General features: G+C 40.8%; 2 protein-coding genes across 3 annotated transcripts in view; one reads left to right on the top strand and one right to left on the bottom strand.

Moving 5' to 3' along the window:
• micall1a (MICAL-like 1a) lies at positions 1 to 17,247 on the top strand. 2 transcript variants are annotated; one of them, XM_004538900.3, is made up of 17 exons: positions 1 to 583; positions 698 to 844; positions 5,142 to 5,190; positions 7,640 to 7,781; positions 8,981 to 9,072; positions 10,216 to 10,355; positions 11,136 to 11,725; positions 11,811 to 11,871; positions 12,051 to 12,475; positions 13,739 to 14,127; positions 14,218 to 14,352; positions 14,477 to 14,603; positions 14,764 to 14,854; positions 14,995 to 15,068; positions 15,532 to 15,646; positions 15,724 to 15,770; positions 15,863 to 17,247. In XM_004538900.3, exons 2-17 carry the CDS (start codon positions 699 to 701, stop codon positions 15,994 to 15,996), a joined length of 2,757 nt encoding a protein of 918 aa, XP_004538957.3. In that variant the 5' UTR covers positions 1 to 583; position 698; the 3' UTR covers positions 15,997 to 17,247. The 2 variants fall into 2 exon arrangements, with proteins under 2 accessions (XP_004538957.3, XP_004538958.3); XM_004538901.3 differs by having other exon boundaries at positions 1 to 844; positions 13,781 to 14,127.
• Positions 16,728 to 20,863, bottom strand: part of lg6h22orf23 (linkage group 6 C22orf23 homolog) — a 12,037-nt gene continuing 7,901 nt past the window's right edge. The window contains exons 2-7 of the mRNA XM_076885179.1: positions 19,878 to 19,978; positions 19,249 to 19,311; positions 18,370 to 18,525; positions 18,064 to 18,201; positions 17,619 to 17,719; positions 16,728 to 17,448 (exon numbers count right to left, since the gene is read on the bottom strand). Coding sequence (XP_076741294.1) covers positions 17,353 to 17,448; positions 17,619 to 17,719; positions 18,064 to 18,201; positions 18,370 to 18,525; positions 19,249 to 19,311; positions 19,878 to 19,971 — 648 coding nt within the window. The 5' untranslated portion in view covers positions 19,972 to 19,978 and the 3' untranslated portion in view covers positions 16,728 to 17,352. The remainder of the gene's footprint in view (positions 17,449 to 17,618; positions 17,720 to 18,063; positions 18,202 to 18,369; positions 18,526 to 19,248; positions 19,312 to 19,877; positions 19,979 to 20,863) is intronic.

The following is a 20,863-nucleotide window of genomic DNA, read 5'->3' on the forward strand; positions in this document are numbered from 1 at the left end:
AGAGCAGGGAGAGAAACGGGATATTGTAGGTTGGCAGCTTGGCCAGGCTGTCAGTGTTTTAATCAGCGCTGTTCGGCTGGAGTTGCACTTCCTGTGCGGGATTTTTATTTTTTCATAGGTTACTTTTAATTGTATTGGTACATAAATGATGGCGTCGCGGGCAACGGACTAAAGAGACTTTTTTTTAAACCAGTCTTTTAGCCGTTGTAGTCACTGCACTTACAAACAAAAGCCTAGTGCTGGTCTTGCGGTCCTTCACAGAGGAAATTCTGCACCTGCTTCGACTGAAACTGCATCACTGCGTGAAACAACAGTTTACACATATACAGCAAACCTGCAAAGTGGGGCCAAACAGCAAGCCACTGCAGCCAGTTAGCTAACTCGGCTACGTCAAGAACTTTTGAGGGCGAGCTCCCGTTATCAGCTCGAGAAATCAGCCGTGTTTTTTCACTCATTCCGCAGTAACCGCAGTCTGAATAACCGCACACGGTGCTTGCTGCAGTTGGTAAAGTTGGGCATCGTCCAGCTAGCTCCTAAGAAATGATCGTTTTTTTCCAATGTGACTCAGTGGCTGCTCATGAAGGTAACGTATCGGCAGCTCGGGTGTTGCCTGGGCGTCGTCGCTTTCTCTGTCCCGTCAACAAATAAAGGTCGATCAATCCAAGTTCACCACCTTCCCCATCGGATTTGTCTGTAGTATGATGGGATCTCTGAAGGCTCTCCAGGAGTGGTGTCGGATACAGTGTGAGAACTACAACGATGTGCAAATTAAGGACATGTCTACGTCCTTTCGAGACGGGCTGGCGTTTTGTGCCATTATTCATCGCTTCAGACCAGATCTGATGTAAGTAACCACAAGTGTAACATAAACGCTACTGTAAAATGAAGTTAGAAGCAGGTTAAGTTAACGGTAAGGTTAATCTGTGGTACACTGGTTCTTTTTTGTGTAGGAGCTGCCTCCGTTGAAAGGTATACTGGTTTTTGAGGCGTGACAGGCTGCTAACTGTTTTCTTTTGTGACTGAATTGAGGTTCAGAATTACTAAGGGTAACTCATCCATTCAAAACACCAATGTAGAACAAAACCTGTCAGGACAGAGCCATCTGAACTCATCTGAAGAGCTGTCAGACTCCTTAAACTCAAAGGCCATATACACGTACAGCCCAGTTTGATCTCAAGTAAAACCATTACGTAATAACATATAACTTAAGTTTTATAATCTTAATAACTACACTGGACCATATTCAAAACTATTAAAAATGGAGACGAAACCACGAACCCAAGTGGGAAAAACAATCCTTACCCCATTCATTTTAAAATAAGCCAACCAACCATTTTTTCTGTCATGTAATTAGTGATCTGTGATTGCTTAAGGAACATGTGTAATCCCACAGTATCATTATAAGCTACTTGAAGTCTGTGTAACTTTTTTTGTTACAGAGACTGGTACAGTATGAGACATGTTCACTCTATCCATACTTGCAAAAGAGGGCGTGTGCTTGTGCATACACCATACATCATTTTCTATAATTATCTCCATCATCTGTCATTTCATCTGTAATAGAATGCCCAGGATATTTTTACTTTAATGGAATCTGTACGATTGTTATGAGACTGTTTGAAATCAGGAAATCTTAGATATTTGTCGTCTTTGCTTCTGTAAATCATGACAGCATTCTTACAGACACTTTGTGTGGTATCCTGTTTTGTACCATAAACAGGACATGTGGTAAACTGCCCCTGTAGACCAGCACTGCTAGAACTAAATACCACAAGATCATATGCATACATAATGTGGTTCACTAGAGTACGGTCATGCATCCCACTTCTCCAACAGAAAATGTTCCAGTGCAACTCACAGCAGAAAGTCATATGCAAAACCACATGGCAAGGTTTTGTGACTAAACTAGAATAATATTTTTTGCCTTTATGATTCAAACAACTTGTACTTTTTAACTTTCCATACATTTTCACATTTACTGCTCCCATGTAGTAATGATGGCATTGCTACAGTAGGAGTAGTGTTGTAGGTTAAAGACAAAAATCCAGTTATTAATGCTTTAACTGCAGTGAAATTAGATGTTTTCATTGTATTTAAGTAAAAATCTAAAAGCACCATACTAACATACCTAAGTATGGCAGTGTTATCTTGGAAGACACGGTTCATTTTTCAACTCTATGTTTTAATTATATTTTGTCACAGCCACTTAAAGAAAAAAAGCCTCCTGTAATGTTGTGAGTTCTGTGATGTGAGCGAGTGTCCAATGTGGCGTGTCAAAGTCATCCTGACAAGCGACGCTCTGTCTGTAACAACACTTCCCTTCTGTGTTTCACACCTACACACTGAGTACAGAGGTTACCACAAAACACCACAGCCTGTATATGTGATTTACAAGGGTTGGGTATAGGGAGGAGGACATGATGACTCGCCATCTTTTTAGTAGAGATTCAAAACAGTAATTTTGTTTTTCACTTGAGTGACAGTGAGCCACCTTTAGCCACCTGTACAAATGACAGCCTGAAACTTTACAGTGCACACAAGCTATCCTGTTTTTGTTTAACGTATGCTGCTGTACACTAAATGTGAATGTGTTTATTTAATTTTTTTCTCTTCAATCAGAATTCACACAATACAATGGTGTGCCTTGAGAAAAGTCCAGATTTCTTGGAGATTTTGTGGCAACTATAAGTTATTAAAAACAAAACCCAGGAAAACTTGCTAGGCATGTGATGCGAGTATGACTGTATTAAACCACAGAAGCACTCTGTCTTCAATTAAATTTTATTAAAGTTTATTCTTTGGGAAAATTGGCTTAAAAAATAAGAAAAGTCTTCACTGGTGTCTGACAAACACAAAATCAGTCAGGATGGTAACCTACCAACACTGATGGTATGCTGTATAACCACTGAAGGTGCTACAAAAAAAAGCAGAAGCCCCACAGATGAGCGATTAGCAAGCGTTTTTACAAAAGAAGCAAATCATAGAGATGATAAACCCTTTGCCCAGTTTGACATTTCTGACCATAAAGCCCGTCTTTCAAGGGCAACTGCCAGTCCATAGTGGTCATCAGTGCCCTACCTGCAGACAGGGGTGATAAAAAGGACTTTCATGCTTCAAGAGACCTGTGAGCATCAGAAAGCTGAGAGCTAACTGTCACAGGTTACTGGAAATGGTCATACGCCATAAGAGTTCCTGAGTGAGCCAGAGACAAAGGCAGGTTCTTCCATAGATTCACCTATGAAAGCCTTGAATTTGAATTCCTGAGGTAGGGCAAAGGCACACCAATGTACAGGAAAAGAGGGAACTTGATTTATAACATCAGGGAAAAAATGAACTATGGATGCTTCGTTGTTCTGAACAGATTGTTATGAAGGGCTAGAATTTTCCCACAGACTGCAGTAAAATGTACCGTTAACCACGTGTCATCCCAGTGTCCTTTGAAGAAAACAGGCAAAATGTGGTCTGATAAATGATTTTGGACAGTAAGCATGTGGCTCGTGCTGTTCATCTCTCAGGTGAGCAAACTGGACTGAATGGAAGCAGAGCAAACTTTCACTTAAACAGTGAAGTGGACTTTATCTGCATAAACAGCACAGCAGTAATGCTGAAAGTACAGGAATTAGACAAATCCTAAACTCTGCAAACTGGGAGCTTTCAAGCTTTGCCTCTTTAATTTGTGTCCCAGCATGCCTCGCTGTTCAGCTTTCTTTCTAGCTGCAGCGGCCCTGCTGAACTCCCTCTGATCCAGACAGACAGCCCGTCAGACTAATCTGCGGCTGAGACCTCTGCCTGTCGAACTGGATTTAGCTCTAATGCATGTGCAGGTCATTTGTAGTAGAAGTGCTGCCCTTTACTCTGCAGCCACTGAAGCTTCATTGAAAAATGGCACACTGATGCAGATGAGACTTGGATGGCCTTATCGTCCTTTGGATGACGACTCCTGTCAGTCAGACCAGTGGAGATGGAGTAGATGTGGAGCCCCAGAAGTCATTCATGGCAAAGTTAATGGAAGTGCACATAAAGTGTCTTTTTAAAACTTGTATTTAAATAAAATTCTGTTAATTTATTGCTGCTTTTGTTTTATATTTTTAAAATCTCTAACTCATTTGATGTCTCACCTGCTCCTTGATTAGTGCTTAATTATTCACTGTCATAACATCAGACAATCTTATTCTGCAAAGCTTTTCCAACTGACTAAACCAGATTTAGCGGATGTACTGGTTCAAGCCAGGTTTTGATCATGTGGATTGTCATTACCGCCGCTCTCTCGCTCTCTCTCTCTCTCTCACCTAAAATAAACCTTGGAGTGAGACTCTGAGTCATTGTGGATTAGATGTGCATGCTGATCACACACAGCATTTCACCGTCCCAGTCAGTTCTTTTTTTTCTTTTTTCTGTGAGGTATGAAAATGTAAAATCTTTGTTATTTTTGAGTTACTGCACTTTTTATTTTGGCAATGTCTGTTATGCTGACACGGGGGACTCGGGCTGACACAGCCCTGATATTAAAGTTGCTGCTCGGTGCGTTTGTGGCCACGGGAATTAGATTAGAGAGAACAGAGGTCACTTTGTGTGGCTCCAACACGGAGCTCATTCACAGGATTTTGCCTTCTTGAAAGTTCCACATGGTTTCCACAAGCACTCATTGGGTTCATGGTGGGTTTTTCTTATTTTTCCCCCTGCCATACTGTTGTGTCTAAGACCACTGCACACATTTACTTATGCACATTCATCCCACAGCTCCTCAGACATTTTTTCCAGTTTTACTGCAGGATGTTTACTGGTGAGAAACTGGCTTTAGATCCCTGCTCTGGGCATTTTAGAGCAGAGCCTTGTAATTATCGGCCCATCGCTCCTGCTGCTTCTTTCTTTTTGCTCTGGCATCAGGCATCATTTAAGGCCGGTTTTTGAGATTGTCAGCAGTGGTAGGTGGGAGCTGTAACCGCTCACCACTGCAGTTTGTTATGCTGTCAGGCAAATAATAGCTTATAATCTATTTAGATTATAGCTTATAGTCTATAATATGAGTGCAAATAGTTGAGCAAGTTGTATGTAGAAACAGGGCTGCTATAGAACTATGCTGGCTGCCTTATCTTCAGCCTTATCCTAAATGTTGTTGTAACCTTTTTCTGTCATTGCAGAGATTTTGGCTCACTGACTAAGGAGAATGTCTATGAGAACAACCGCCTGGTGAGTCACGTTTACAACTATATGTTTTGTGCACACGTTGTTCTGTGTTGAATGATGTCATTTTGAAACCTGAGTCATTTGGAAATCCCTAGCTTATGTGTAGCCAGAAACATATTATGTGTTTGACTCCTCATAGATGTTGTGGGTGTAAGTGGAGTGTGTGCGTGATGTGAAGACAGACTCTTACTCAATTCTGCTGAAGGGCAGAGAGTCAGAGGGAGGAAGCCAGAGCACTCTGTGTCAGAAAAAACTAAATTCTTGACATAAGCCTGTGGAGAAACCATGAAGTGAAGCTTTTCAGTGCAAAAGTGCAGAGTTTGCAGCTTTGTAAAGCAGTACATCAAATACAGCCTAAAACTTTAAAAATCTGATTTCCTTGACTGTTTTTTTTCCACATGGCTTTGAAGCCAGGAGAACATTGAGGGTTGAAATGGAAGTCTCCTTTCAGTCTGAGCTCAGCTTTGGCAGTTCTTTGTTGTTGTTTTAATGTTTTGTTTTTCAATTCCTGCAGCGTTAGGAGAAGTGAGAAGCTTATAAAGAATTCTTATAAAGGAAGAAAGTAATTGTCACGTCTAGTCTGGAGTGAATATTATGTGGAAAGCATTCTGTTTGATTGACCATGTAAGCTCAATTTGTAAGTTTCATGAGTGTATTTGGGGTTGATTGTCTCCTGGAATGACTTTTGAGTCCCCTTTCATGTAGGAGGTGCTGATAGACTCACTAAATGCTGAATCACTGTTTAGATGTTACTGCTGTCACATGGAGACTCAAGCTAGGAGCTCCTACTGTGCAGGTTTCAAGTTATTGTTAACCTTTAGAATCACTGTGGATTACATTACATTGGTAGCAAATGTCAATGTTGCAGACATTTTCTTTTTTTTTTTCTTTTTATTGTGTTACACAATTTTTTCAGGTTTTTGATGATGCCTGGTGAGGGTTGATGTGTCACTTGGGTGACACTTTAGGTCACAGACTTTAGAGTGGTCTGTTTAGGAAAGTCATAGATGACAGGGTGACGAGAATTCGAGCCAGAAGGAAGCTGCAGACTTTTTGTGTCACCTCATTTTTGTCATTCATCCAGTGCACCCAGTTTTTGTCTCTGTTTTTAGATTGAAATCCAAAAATAAAACGTTAGGAGTATTTGTCATGGTGAGCCACAGATTTTTCAGCACGAGGTGGAAACTACTTTAGCTTCCCTCAAGTAGCTGTTTTGGTTGTTGGGTTGCCACTACAGAAATAACTATATTGGTTTCACTTCACTCGCTCACCATGCTCAAAAAAATAACAAAAAATAAAAAATCCTAGGCCTTACAAAGTGTAAAATGCAAGAGAAAAGTCTTCCTGACCCGATTTGGGCTGAAAAGTGTTAAAAGATCCATCACTTGGATAGTATCTGACTCAAGGCCTCTGCAGCATTAAATCTCACTACTCTGAGTCTGCTAGCTGTGGATCACTGCAAAGAATCACCATGTACTCATGTGAAGTGGATAACTGCAATAAAATCAATACCTATAATAGCATAATAATAATGATGATAATAATAAATAGATATTAAATGTTACTGAGCAGCACACAGTATTAATGATACATGACGTGTTTGGAGGCAGCTGCCGACCAAGATGGTGTGTGTGTGTGTGTGTGAGTGTGTGTGAGAGTGAGTGTGAGTGTGAGAGAGAGAGTGTGCTTGTGTTCATAAGGTTTCTCAATTTAACTATCTAATAGTAGGTGTGGGGAGGTTAAGACTGGTTTTTAGAAACCACATGTTTGGGGATTTTTAGATTTAGTTTCACTTTAATTGTGATGTGCAGCATTTGTAGGCCTTGTTGTTTCAGAACCGTGCTGGTATGTTGTTATGTAATGCTGTTTGCAGTATCATTTCTTCACTGGAATTTTTTTCTCACTGCTGGTTTTTCTCAAAGGAATAAATGTAAACATCATGCAAACGGCGGATTGTTTGTTTTTTTTTTTTTTTCACTGCATACTTTCTCACACACATCCAGTCAAGCTTTTCCACTTGTTTTGGTTTTATTTATTTCGGCTTGAGATAAGATTTCTCCTGCAGGCTCAGTGCAGTGAGGGGATTTATTTTTTTGTAGGTGCTTAAAGCATTGAAAGGTTAACCACTAATCATTTCCATTCTCCTGAATAATACAGAGACCACACTCCCACAAGTTTCCACTACAACTCCTAATAATAAAGAAATGAAATACTGATAGAAGTCATACCAAGATACCACATTAGGTTTCAACAACAGAACAAGCTGAGTTGTTACCAAATTTGTGCTTATCAAGGTTTTTATCTTTAATAACAAAGAGGTCAGTTTACCTCGCTCTTACTCAAGTTTTGCCTTGTATCTAAGCTCACTGGTTCCTGTCTCATTGCCAACATCTCTTTTTGTTTCCTGCTCTTTCTACTTCCTTTCCCCTTATCCTCTTTTCCTCATTGAAAGGCGTTTGAAGTGGCTGAGACTGAACTGGGGATTCCAGCCCTGTTGGACCCAGAAGACATGGTGTCTATGAAAGTGCCTGACCGGCTTAGCATCATCACATACGTGTCCCAGTATTACAACTTCTTCAACAACAAGTCTCAGGGTGCGTGCAACTGTGTGAATTCTGTCACATACACATGTATAATCTTTTACTTGTTAATGTATATGCTATTACAGACTCAGTAAGCTTTTTTTTTTCAGTGATATATTTTAGGTATGAGTGTTTCCTGCAGAGATGTTTTGCATTTGTGACAAACTGCGGTAAATGTGATTATATAAAAGCTGTCTCTCCAGTATCTTCCTTATCCCTGGATTGACTCCTTTTCCATGATCTTGAACTGCAGTTTGTCAAAGTAGTCCTTGTTCTCCTTGTTCCACTTTACCCTACTGCCTACTGGCGTTGGCCAGAGGGGCCGATGGCGCGATATGGCAGCCTCGCTTCTGTCAGTCTGCCCCAGGGCAGCTGTGGCAACCGTAGCTTGCCTCCACCAGTGTGTGAATGCGAGAGTGAATGAATAGTGGCATTGTAAAGCGCTTTGGGTGTCTTGAAAAGCGCTATATAAATCCAATCCATTATTATTATTATTATTATTTGCAGCCTCGGTGAGCTCAGTGTTGTGACACATACACCAGTTCTTTATCTGCAGCAGGTTTTGGTTTCCCTCCAGCATGAAACAGCTTGTCAGAGCATATCAGAGATTACTATCCCCAGCTGCACTCAAAGATGCTGGACTATGACTCTGACGGGTTTAAAAAACAAAAGACAGTAAAGGAAAAAACAAACTAGAATGTATGTTGGGTTGGTTTAAAAAAATATTCCAGAGTTTTGTTTTTATGCACTACTGTAGCAATCATCAAAGGAAAAAGTAAATCTTTTTTTAATTGGATGTCGGTTTAGTCTCTCTTGTCTTCACCTTCAACTCTTAAGTGCTGTGATTGGGTCATATCATCATCATCATCATCATCATCCACTTTCTTTGCTGCCTATGCCAGTGAACAAAGAGCAAACACATTCAGTGTTTGATAACTTGAATAAATGAAAAATAAAGAGGGGGGAAACCACAGATGCAACTTGGTCAACTTTACCAATAGGGAGACATGAACCTAGAGGGTTGGGGCCAGTACCTGGGTATATTTGTCACTTTAATTTAGTGGTGCCATTCATGAAAAGTCTCACTTCATTTCTCATTTCATCATAACTCAGAAGAAACTGGACTGCACAACAGCTTAAATTTTGGGTGTGATAATAATGTATACAAGAAATTAGCCATTAACTGGCTTCCCCTTGTTTCTCTACCACAGCAAACCCTCCTTGTATGAAGAGGCTCAGTACTGCTGGTCTCAATGAGCCAGCCCAGAAAAGGCCTGTAACTCCTCTGGAAGATAAGACTGAGGTAAGTATATAAGACTTGGCACCAGGAGAAGCGTTTTATTCTTTTATCTGTTTGGGAATATTAGGCCTAATTAACGTCTAGGAGCTTGACATGGTGTCTACTAGAGTTTGCATGGTAGCAAGCTGTAGATCACTCAAAATACTTTGATTATGATGGCCTGTTATGGAGTGGATAATCCCACTGAAATGACATTTGAAGCCTTGAAAGATTTAACAATCATTTTGCATGTACTATGTGGAGTTATTACATCGTGTAAATCTGCTATTTTTACTACAAAAGTGTAGAATATCCAAATATGGATTTTTATGTCAACTTCCTTATGTGAGCTATGTGTTGCACAGCAGGGGAAAAAGCTCAACAATGGCGGTAGAATAAGTCTATAAAGATAGCCTCTGTATCCTGTCTCTCTTTTCTTTCGCATGCCCTTCAACACCTTTCCTCCATCCCGTACTCCCATGTACTGCTTTTCTCCTCATCACTCCCCCACTTGCCCTTCCTCCCTTCTTCAGATGGAAATTCATTCCACTCCCTCCTCTTCCTGTTCTCCGTCCTCACATCTCACCCCCCCTCCGCTCTCTGGTCCTGAGCCTAGGCAGTAGGGTGGGGGTGGGAGGGTGGGCTTGGAGGTGAAAGAGAACTGTTAGGTCAGTCTTTCTTAACAGTCTCCTATGGATAAAAGACTAACAGTTGTAGTTTCTTAACACTGTGTGCCAAGTTTTGAAATATGCTGCTTCTAACCCCTATATTTACTTAACACCTAGAAAACAAAAAACAAAAAAAATGCAATATCTCAGTCCTAAAGAGTAACTGTATCCCAAATGTGTGACTCCCAGAGCCACTAACCAAAGCTGTTTGGATTGTTTTTTACTAATAAACATCTTTTTATCATTTCATTCTTTTGATTTTTTTTTAACACACTTTTTTAATCAATCAAATTATGTTTTCACTTGAACTCCAAAAATAAGATAACCAAGTAGATGTAGCTAGCTAAACAGAATGAACAATCCACATCCTCAAATCCTGACTCCGTATATGATCTCCCCCCTCCCCCATTACTCTCCATCTTCCCCCTTCCCCTGATGTCTCCTCCCTGTCCCCCTTCCTGCGAACAACATCCCCGGTCGCATGTACTTGCCGATCCAGTCCGTGCAGACAGGCACCGAAGCGGTTGCGGCAGTCAAGCGGAGCACTCTCAGCAGCACCTGTGCCGCCTGCCAGAAACACGTCCACCTGGTGCAGAGGTTTTTGGTGGACGGCAAGCTCTACCATCGCAACTGTTTCAAGTGAGCGCTCCCTTTCTACTCATTTCTCGTGTTGTACGTCCTCACCTCCTCTCCTCAAGGCTTACTCCCTCCCTCTGGGTATGGCCGCCAAACAATTTAAAAACTTGATAAAACAAGACCCGAATTATTGAGTCAAGCTGTGACAGAGGATATTGTGCACTATCAGGTGATGGATTCAGATTTGTGTGTGAGTAAGACGCTTGAACTGGATGCTTTATCTTTTTGTTTTAAAAGAAATTGTCAATTAGAAAACATTTATTACAACTTATTACACATTTATAACATATTATAACAGTTATTACTATTTGTATTTGCCATTGCATTACTTTTTATTTTTTATTTCTTTTAATATCAGTAAATTCCCCTTAGCTATTTGTTTATAAATCTTTTTGTTTTGATTACTTTCAGTAATAGTTACTATGATATGGGTGCTATTTTTCTGATTGAAGATGCAAGAAGTTCAGCTTTTCAAAGAGCTGGTCACATATTTTTGGTGGACACAACAGTTAATATTTCACCCTGAGTTGTAGCAGCTGCACATAGGCTTCACACTACAGCTAAAATTAGCTATCGTGTCAGAACAGGTGTGTCCGGTTTCCTGTGACATCGTGAGAAAGAAATGTTTATGTTTCACCTGTTGAACATTTTCAATTCATATATCTACTGTAGGTGGTGTTTGGTATACATTAATAATGCGTGAATCCTTTTTGCAAACAGGTCACAAAAAACAACTGTTTATTTTTCGTCACACTTCCTGTTTTTGTTTCTTTGTTTTCTCAGGTGCACTGAGTGTCACAGGACACTGCTTCATGGATCCTACAAATTAGAAAGCAACTCTGGGGCACTTGTCTGTGCACATCACCTTAATAGGAATGCTTTATCCAACCAGAATGGCCAGCCCGATCTTAGTAAGAGACCAGCGTCGGGACAGTCTGCTAGGACCGGTCGCAGCACAGTTCCTCACACGGCGCCCTCTGATGGCTGCCAGGCAAAGACTCCAGTACAGGAAACGAACGATTCTGACGTTCCAGCCGATGACTCAGTCACGGTCGCTCCCGTTACAACAAGCAAAGACGGTTTAGAAAAAACAAATGAAGACAGTACCAGCGAAGCAGAGGAGAAACCACGATCTGCCACACCTCCCAACCCTTTCGATGAGAGCGACGATGAAGAGGAGGAGGGAGAGAAAGAAGAAGAAGAAACTCAAACACCAGCCAAACACACAGCAAATGGAGACCTCCCTTCTACACCTCACGTTGAGGTTACCGGTCGGCCAGTGCCTGCACCCCGCCGGGTTTCTGATCCCATCCCTCCACCTCGCCCTGTGCCACGGGCTCGACTCTCCCGCACAGCAGACGGTCCTGCAGTCGGTAAGTAGTTTTTGCACAGTAAGTTTCTAAAAATAGCAGAATCATTTGTTTATAGTCATGCTCAACGCTTTTCCTAATATCACAGGTGAAACTCAGAAGCTTCCACTTCCTCCCAAACCCAGAGGAAGGTCACAGTCTCCTGCAAGGTAGCTGAATTTATCTTAAATGCCATTTCACGTTCGTTAATCACACCTCCATAGTGTTTGTCATGTTGTTGCAGTGTGTGCTGTAATTGTTTAACCCTCCATGCTTCCATGTGGATGTACTTTGTTGTCTTCCTCTGTGTGACCCTCCCTTCCATCACTATCTGTGTTTCACTGTTCAGTGGCACCCATAAACCCAAAGACCCACCTTGGCTCGCACTGGTTCAGTCAGAACCCAAGAAGAAGAAAGCACCAGCCCCTCCCCCTCCCCCTGCTGGACTGGCAACACCTCCAAACACAGGCTCTTTGTCCTCTCTCAAAGGGGAGGGCTCCAGACCCAGCACGCCCCCCCAGTCCTCCAACCCGTTCGAGGACGACGACGACGAAAATAACGAGGGAAATGGGGAAGAAGGGAGTGAGGGAGGAGCACCTCCAGCTACGGTGGTGTCTAGTCACCCATGGTACAGCATCACTCAGGCAGCAGACGCAGTGGGTGCAGACACTCCCACTAATAAACGAAGTTCATCCCGCTCTGTCAGTCCTGCAAGCACCAAGAGCAAGAAACGGCCTGCACCTCGTGCTCCTCGGCCACCCACCGGTAACCAAGGTCAGTTTTATCAGAACCACAAACACCAAGAGCATCCCCTTTGTGCTTTACAAGTATCAAACAGTAACTTAACTATTTGATGTTTTATCAAATGTTTGTAAAGAAATTACAGAAAGAAACATAGGTCATTTTCTTTAGTGTCACCTGATTCAGTGGGTTTCTAAACTCAGTGTAAACAGCTGAGAAATTTGAAGTTTATAGATGAAAACACCAATATGACTGTGCAGTTAAACTGAATGAAAGCAGAGTCCCTTATGAAACATGGCTGTGCCCAAAATTATGCACTAGGATTGACTTTTTCAGGGGGCATACTCTTTATATCACTTATCCATATTTTTGTAATTTATCAGTACTTGACTCATCGTGAATGAGGTCATTTCGCCATGGAAATGTGCTTCTAACTTGTAACACAGCTCTCAGGAAGTGATTGATGATGAGCTAACTAGTGTGTCTGGAAAAGACAGATGCGTCTAAATATGCTGAACAATAGTAGAGACACTGAACACGCAGTGCATGGTACTTTTCATAGTAACATAAGGGTCACCATTCAGAGCCATCCTGGTAATGTATTCGGGCAGATATGTGCAACTACTGACAAAGTGTTTGTCGTTGATTGGCTCTGCAAGGGGTGCAAGCACTATTGTGCAACAGAATTTCCTCAGTTTATTTGTTCACTCTCTATTTATGTCTCTAGTTAAACTGCCAGGTATATGGAGTTACATGTAACAGGACAAAAGTAAATTCATATTTGATTTTCAGTTGCAAAGCCTGATCGTCATTGATCAAGACTGAAGTTTACAACCCAGTGATTTATAATATTGTGCCTTACTTTCCATTTTATCCATTTAATAGATAAAAAGCACATTTGTCCAACTTTGAGCATCCAATCTTCAAAAATGTGTGCAGTATAGAAGTGTGAAGTGTGTGTGCTGTTGTTAGTCACTTTAATCCTAGATTAGTTTGTCTGATGTAAAATTAAACAACCTCTAATTTAACAGACAAGTTGTCACTTCAAAAGAGGTGAGCGGAAACTATGTACACAGCTGATAAAAATAGTAATAATAAAAAAAATTATTCTAAAGAGTCACAGACTAAAAATAGTTGAAAAGAGATGTGTTGCTAATAGATGCTAAAAATAATGTTGTGTTTTCTTTCCCCTTATCCTCGCTTTATTCCAACATTTCAAACTACTTTATTCCTCTTGAATTTCTTCTGTCCCTGCTGTTTTTTTTAAATTATTTCAAAAACTTTTCTCTTCTTCAGCTCTCTCTCATTCTCAGTCCTCCTCTTGCTCCCCCTCTCCAGCTCTCAGTACAGAGAGTTTGTCTTCAGGCTCAGACTACAGCTCCTCTCAGCTCCCTTTAGCTGGCGGTGGCAGCAGCGACCAGGAACACAACTTCACCAAAAGCGTCTCCGAGCCTTCCATCTGCTCACCGAACGACTCCAAGCCTTCCCCTTCTTCCTCCTCGACTGAGCATCTCCGTCAGCCTTCTCCAAGCCCCGCCCCTTCTCCAGTACCAGCAAATGCCAGCTCAGCTCCAGCCACTCCACAGACCAGTCGCAACCCAGTGACCAAGGCTCCTCGACCTCCACCACCACGACCCAGCAACCCCAGCCCACTGGCCTCAGAGGCCACCCAGTCACAAAACAAGGTAATGGCGCCACCTCCAAACAGAAAACAATTTATATATCAATACACTTTGCACATACTAAAAATCCAACTGCATCTTTTCTCTTTTTAGCGGATATGTAAAGAGAACCCCTTCAACCGAAAAGCTTCGCCCTCTCCTGCCAATTCTAAAACCAGACCGCCAAAAGGCCCCCGTCCTGCTAGACCCCCGGCTCCCGGTCATGGCTTCCCACTTATTAAACGCAAGGTAAATAACCCCCCAAAATAAAAACGGACTAATTAAAAACAGAAATAAACCCGACAGAAATGACATCATCAGTTAAGAGTAAAACAGATGAAGTAGTAGTCATGTGATTCAAACATCCTTCCAGGTGCAGTCAGATCAATACATCCCAGTTGAGGACATCCATGGGGAGATGAGTCAGCTGGAGAAGCAGCTGGATGAGCTGGAGCAGAGGGGAGTGGAGCTGGAGAAGAAGCTCAGAGACAATCCAAACGGTATCACATTACAGCACTTTAAGTCCAGTGAAGACCAGCTTTCTGCTCTTTTTGTTTTGTTTTTTTAAAATAGTCATTTCTAAGTAATAAAAGCAAATCTGCTTCTCTGTCAGAAATGACAGGAGTACTAATATTTGTTATTCACCCTTTCTTCATTTAGATGAAGATGAGGAGCACTTGTTGGTGGACTGGTTCACCCTAATTCATGATAAACACCTTCTTGTCCGACGGGAAGCTGAGCTGGTCTACACGTAAGATATAAATTTTACAGTTTTGGAACGTCATGGCTGGTTTTATTTTTACATATAAACCCTGTAGACAGATGCTCAGAATAGTAAGCGTGAAGTTATATTTTTGAACTTATTGTTGGTTAATGTGTTGCTCTCTGCAGGGCGAAGCAGCAGAACCTGGAGGAGAGGCAGGCTGATGTGGAGTACGAGTTGAGGTGTCTTCTCAACAAACCAGGTATTTGAGACATTTCCATCTGTATAATAACTGGGTTAGAACGTTATCCAGACTGGCCTTTCTCACATGTAAAGGAAGGTAAAAACCATTAAATGCCCAATCCAGTTTCATTTCAGTGGCTCCCAGTAACTATATTCTGTAAAATTGTTTACATTATTGAAGTACTCAAAGAACTTAAAAAAAAATCAATCTTCAGTTTGAATTATTAAGAATCTCTTGGTTAGTTTGTGCAATGAATGAAATGTCAGTATCTCCAGCACTCCAAGACTTATTAATCAGGACTCCCTGCTGACCTGACAGGATGGTGGATGTGCATTTAGTTTATAGTGAATGCTGCTCTGCTTTTGCATCAATAATTTATAAACCTTGTGAACACCTACAACGTGTACGTAACTGAAATAAAACAACAGATTAAATTATTAATCATGCTCTGCTTCTTCCATTTCTTCTTTCCTCTCATCAGAGAAAGACTGGACCGAGGATGACAAGAGTCGGGAGCAGGAGCTGATGGCTGAGCTGGTTACCATCATTGAACAGCGCAACCAAATAGTCAACAGCATGGACGAGGACAGGCAGAGGTAATCGAGTACAGACAGTTCATGTGCATCTGTGTTGTGTAGAGACTGGCAGGAGTCTAACTGTGGTTTTGTCACAGGGAGGAAGAAGAGGACAAGCTTATGGAAGAGATGCTGAAGAAAAAAGGTGCGATGATGTTTCATTAGATTCATGAAGGCACTCTTTTCCTTCCTTTAAATTTTTAATGCAGTTTTATTTCTTATTTTAATCCTCATCAGACTTTCAGAAGGATCCAGACAGCGATCACCAGAAGAAAAAAGGGGCAAAGTTTAAACCCATCAAGGTGCTCAAGCGTCTGAGCCATAAAGGAGAACCGGGAAAGAGTCCCAGCCCGCGTAAGGAGAAGAGCTGAACAGCAGAGGACACGTCTAGCTCAAGAGGATATTTGAAGGACTACTATTTTAAGAAGACTAAAGAATTTTGATAGAAGATTATGACATCTCCTCAAACAGTTTTTAAGCACCAAGACTCATTCAGTGACTATTTTCAGTTGCCTTTTAGTGTCTGACAGCAAGTGCTTTAAAAAGTTTAGGCTCTGAATATTCAAACTAGTGGCATGTTGGGTGGGTTTCTGTATTACTGCACTGATTACTTTTTGCTTTAACATCCCTGCATTGCACAGTGACTCTGCTCTATAGGCCTTCAGCAAAGATGTGATATGTCAGCTTACGTTGATCCCTGATATCCTTGAGTTTTTAGTTTTACTTACACCCTCTTGAGTAGTGGTCTCCTTTACTCCTTCAAAGGTGCACGTATTTGAGGTTTTATATCATGTTTGGGTTGAGCCCATGGTACTAGTAGCAATAAGTTTGTCTTTTTTGTTGTTTTTTTCCCGATGAAACTTGCTTGAAACTGCAGCATCTACTCTTGAAAAGCTCAATCAAAGACTTCTAGCTGCTATATATACACATATATTTTATTTGTGTTTGTGTGTATTTTAGTTTCTTCAGTAGTAGTTTTACAATTGTGTTGGTGCTTGTCATCAAAGCATTACACAAACATAGATATAGTATTTTTAAGTGGGTTAGACTGGAGGAGAAAATTAGACGAGTAACGAACTGCAGACAAAAAACAAACTGCCGGTTAGTTTTAAACGGGACTTATTCATTTTCCAAGGAAAAGCAGGATAGGTGTCCTTTTATTATGGAAGGTAACAGATGTAATATTGAATTTCAGAAGAAGAAAATATACAGTATTTTATCAACTGTAGCAAAAGCCCAGTTTATAACGGTTTTAACTATTGAAGGATGGACCTGAGGTATGCAATCATTAATTTATATTTTACTATGCCTTTTTGTGCGTGTGTGTTTTGCCTTAGTTTATATCGAGTGCCATTTATTTTATTGCATACATCGTTAGTTCGAGCTAATGTAAACGCGTTTACTCATTCTGTTCGTGTTCTCGTCTCTTAGATGATGTATTTGTCTTGTGTGGCTGTGTCTGTTGTCTGTTTCTGCTCTGTGCCTAACTTCCTGTCCAGCTGAAACAAAGGGCTTCTGTGCCACCACATTTTTGTCATCTTGTACATTGTCCTAAAACGGCAGCAGGACTGTGTGAAATACTGACACTGGGAGGCAGAGGAATAAAAGAAATTCACACAGTTGGGTAGATGTGTGTTGTATTCACTGGCGTGCGCGTGTGTCTCTGCTCTGACTGAAGGTATGTCGCTTGCTTGAAGAGAAGCAGACCGCCCGGTCAAAGACAACAGTCAGTCTTCTTTGTTGGCTGCATTTTCTGTCCTCTCTGCGTTTGTGTCAGATGTGGGAACGTGGGATTTTTCCATTATCTCCAATTCTCGTAATTTCTGTTATTAGAGCCAGGATACATTTAAGTGAATCTGATCATATCTTAGTTCAATTTAAACTGCTACTGATCTGTCTCGTCACTGAAATATAAATATATATATATATATATATATATATATATTAAAATACAATACTAAATGAACATAATAGTGGCTGAAAGCACGTTTACCTGAGATATCTCAGTGTTGATGATGTTGATATAATCTTTCTCCTGACCCAGGGAGGCCATGTCTTCCAGAAACTGTTGTCTTTCCTGTATTTCATTCAGAACTGCAGGAAAAACAGAACGTGTTCTTACTCTGAGGGTCAGTGAGCACATTGATCTTGTCATAAGGCTCAGAAAATATTCCCTACAAAAACAAATTTCCGTTTTTCAAATGTATCTTTTGTTGCACTAAAAACACCCCAAGGTTCCATGCACTTCTATTACAATCTAGAAGGCAGACATTTCTGGAGCTGAAATCTACAAAACAACTCCCAATAAAAGAATTTAGATTGATAAACAGCGCTACAGGCAAGAGGAAAAATTGGGGGTTAAACTGTCCCTTTAAGATTCAAATATGATGCTGGTGTAACCGCTCCACCTCATTGTTTTGCTCTGCAGTCAGCCTCACCTTCCTGATAGCGATCAATCTTCTTTGGTATTTCTGAGCTCTGATGTTGAGGAGGCTTCTGAGAAGATCCCGCTTCGGGCTGCTCGGTCCCATGTGCAAAGATGTTCTGAAGCTTCCTCTTCTCTTTCTCTAGGTCTCCTTGGGTGACATGAAGAAAAAGTTCCGAAAAACAGAGCCTGACTTTTTCTCAGAGTGCAGAAAATGGAATAAATGAAGAAGAAAAGGAAAGAAATGGGGAAAATTGAAGGGATCGATGACATGCAATATACACATAAACTGAAATTTATGTCAGTTTCAAGAACGTACGTGTTGGACCAGGACGAAACTTTTCTCTCTCGTAGCTGTTCCCAGACCAACATGCCTTGGCGGTGCGTTTCTGAGTGTGGACTGGCCAGTGTTTCTGGACAGATTTACCAGGAGAAGACTGTGCCGGATCAGAGGTGAAAGGCAAAGCTGTTTCATCTGAAGGAGAAAATTTTACAGCAGCAAAAGTTTTTTGTTTACAAAAAATGAAGCGTTGCTAATTGTGGATGCTTTTTTTCAAACCCCATATTTGAAGTGTGGGACTCTTCCCGACAAGCTTTGCATGATTCACAGTTTAAAGAAACTGAACAGTGAACTGGGCTAGGCCGAGGTTCTCGATCATTTGACAGGGGTACAGAGTATAAACATAGCTTCTCCACACTAGAAGGAGTCAGCTGAGGAAGATTGGGCATCTGAATAGGACGGAGAGGTGTTTTGGTAGTGTCTGGGAAGAGACCCGGAACAGACAAGCTATGGACATTGTGTCACTTGGCTTGCCAGGGAATGCCTTGGAATAAGAGGTGGTGGCTGGGAGGAGGCAGATCTGGGCATCTCTGCCTAGATCTCTGTCCCCCAATCCAGACCCTGGGTGTCTGCTCCTTACAAACAGATTTGAACAGCAGGTGGGAGTTACAACGTGAACCACATAATTTAGGCAACCATATCAGGTACACCTGCTCTCAGCACATCATGCCCGAGTGTTAAATCAATCTGAAGTCCAATAGTAACAGTATATGGCACCATAAGGGCCAAAATCATGATGGTATTTAGCAACAGGTCATATGTACAGAGTGGAATATTGTTATTAACTTACAACTATATCTTAAGTATAAATATAAGAAAATACTCCATGAGACAGTATCAGACCTTTAACAAACTTACTCTTTGGCTGATTGTTGATCTGTTTTCTCTTGAGGCTGGTGACCCTTGATTCCTGCTTCAACACTGAGCACAGAAACAGAACAATAAGAGTACACAGCACAGGCCTCAGCAACGGTAAATGAAACACAGACACAGCTCTATAGCGGGATCATAAATTCTGAGACCATGCTGAAAATCTCTCATATCTTCATAAAATTTGAGGACATGCAAAATGAAGAACAAATGTTCTGACCACGAAAAGCTCACATGGTGTGTTTACAGGACTGACAATGACACTGAAGTGCCTCACACTCAGAGTGAAAGACGCTGGTGGGTATATTCAAATCTGGAAACCCCAACTTCCCTCTGACCCAGGACAATTTATCTGAGGTTTTAACTCCAACATGCCTGAAACCTTTGGAGGAACTGCTTGAAGACGTAGTAAGTAATTCAAAACTATCAACACATCAAGGTTGAACAAAGCTGGGCAGTCTGTGGCGGGCTGATTCCAGCCTGTCAACACTGTATTTCTAGTTCAAACTGCTGCACTGATATCATCATGTATGCATGCTAGAATATGCTAGAGCAAAATTTAAGGTTTTTATTAATGTTTCTTTAGTGAGCTCAGATTTTTTTGGAGCACAGCTTACATCTCAGCATGTCCTGGGTCTCCTTGCTGAACTGTGTGGCTCTGGGGCTGTTCCACAATCCCCTGCTAGCTGAAGCCTGTGAGGAAGTTTCCATCTGCAAACTAAAACACACAAATTACAACCCAGAAAACCATTGTTTTAGTTCAATTTATGATGCTGTTATTCCTGAATTTAACGTGAACTTCATCGCTGTGATCTATGAATGACTTCAACACGACCTAAAGCTTCGGAAAAAAACCCGTTAATCTACGAGACAAATATTGTAACTAAATATTATATTAATAATCTAATATTAAACACTAATAACATTATTAAAGCTTACCTCGTTGTTTTTTAAGGAAAGGCCAGTCTTTAAAAAAGGAGACCAACTTCAAACTCAGGAAGACGGCAGTAACACTATGTTGCTATAGCAACTAAATAACAAAAGCCCTGTTTTAACTCACTGAAATATGTTTTTAAAAAAAGGAAAAAAAGAGGGAAAGACAGAAAATTATTACTATAAGACTCCACGTTTTTAAAATCTTTTTTAAAAGATATTTTACGCTTACCAATGGTTTCAAGACAGTGGTGCAGTGTCAACTATGGCCACTAGAGGGAGACAGATTATTATTTTTTATTACCGTTTTAATGGCTTCCATCAGTTATTGATTTTATTTTCATTTATTTTAGTTTTGTCACCAAGAGTCTATTAAACATTTTTTATTCTGTTAAAATATATATACAGAGAGGAAGTCAGGAATTACTAGCTAATTAATAGCTAAATACCATTTTTATAGAACAAAACACCCATATGGATCCCTAAGATATTGACATTATATCATCAAAACTACAAGGGATTTCAAAAAAATAATTAAGAGTAACGCAAACTAATTACCAATCGTGAGACTCAAACAAATGCATTTTCAGTCAATGCCTTTGAAAGTGACAAATAAACAGCCTAAATTGAACTTGTTTAATAGAATAGAATAGAATGGCCCTTTATTGTC

The sequence above is a fragment of the Maylandia zebra genome, linkage group LG6 (genome assembly GCF_041146795.1).
Source record: "Maylandia zebra isolate NMK-2024a linkage group LG6, Mzebra_GT3a, whole genome shotgun sequence".
Classification (NCBI taxonomy): Eukaryota; Metazoa; Chordata; class Actinopteri; order Cichliformes; family Cichlidae; genus Maylandia; species Maylandia zebra.

What these genes read in the sequence shown, in the direction of transcription:
- micall1a (XM_004538900.3), top strand. Translation starts at nt 699, where the DNA reads ATGATGGGATCTCTGAAGGCTCTCCAGGAGTGGTGTCGGATACAGTGT. An exon ending in CCACCCAGTCACAAAACAAG is followed by an intron (nt 14,128 to 14,217) that starts GTAATGGCGCCA and finishes TTCTCTTTTTAG; the next exon opens with CGGATATGTAAAGAGAACCC. An exon ending in ATGGACGAGGACAGGCAGAG is followed by an intron (nt 15,647 to 15,723) that starts GTAATCGAGTAC and finishes GTTTTGTCACAG; the next exon opens with GGAGGAAGAAGAGGACAAGC.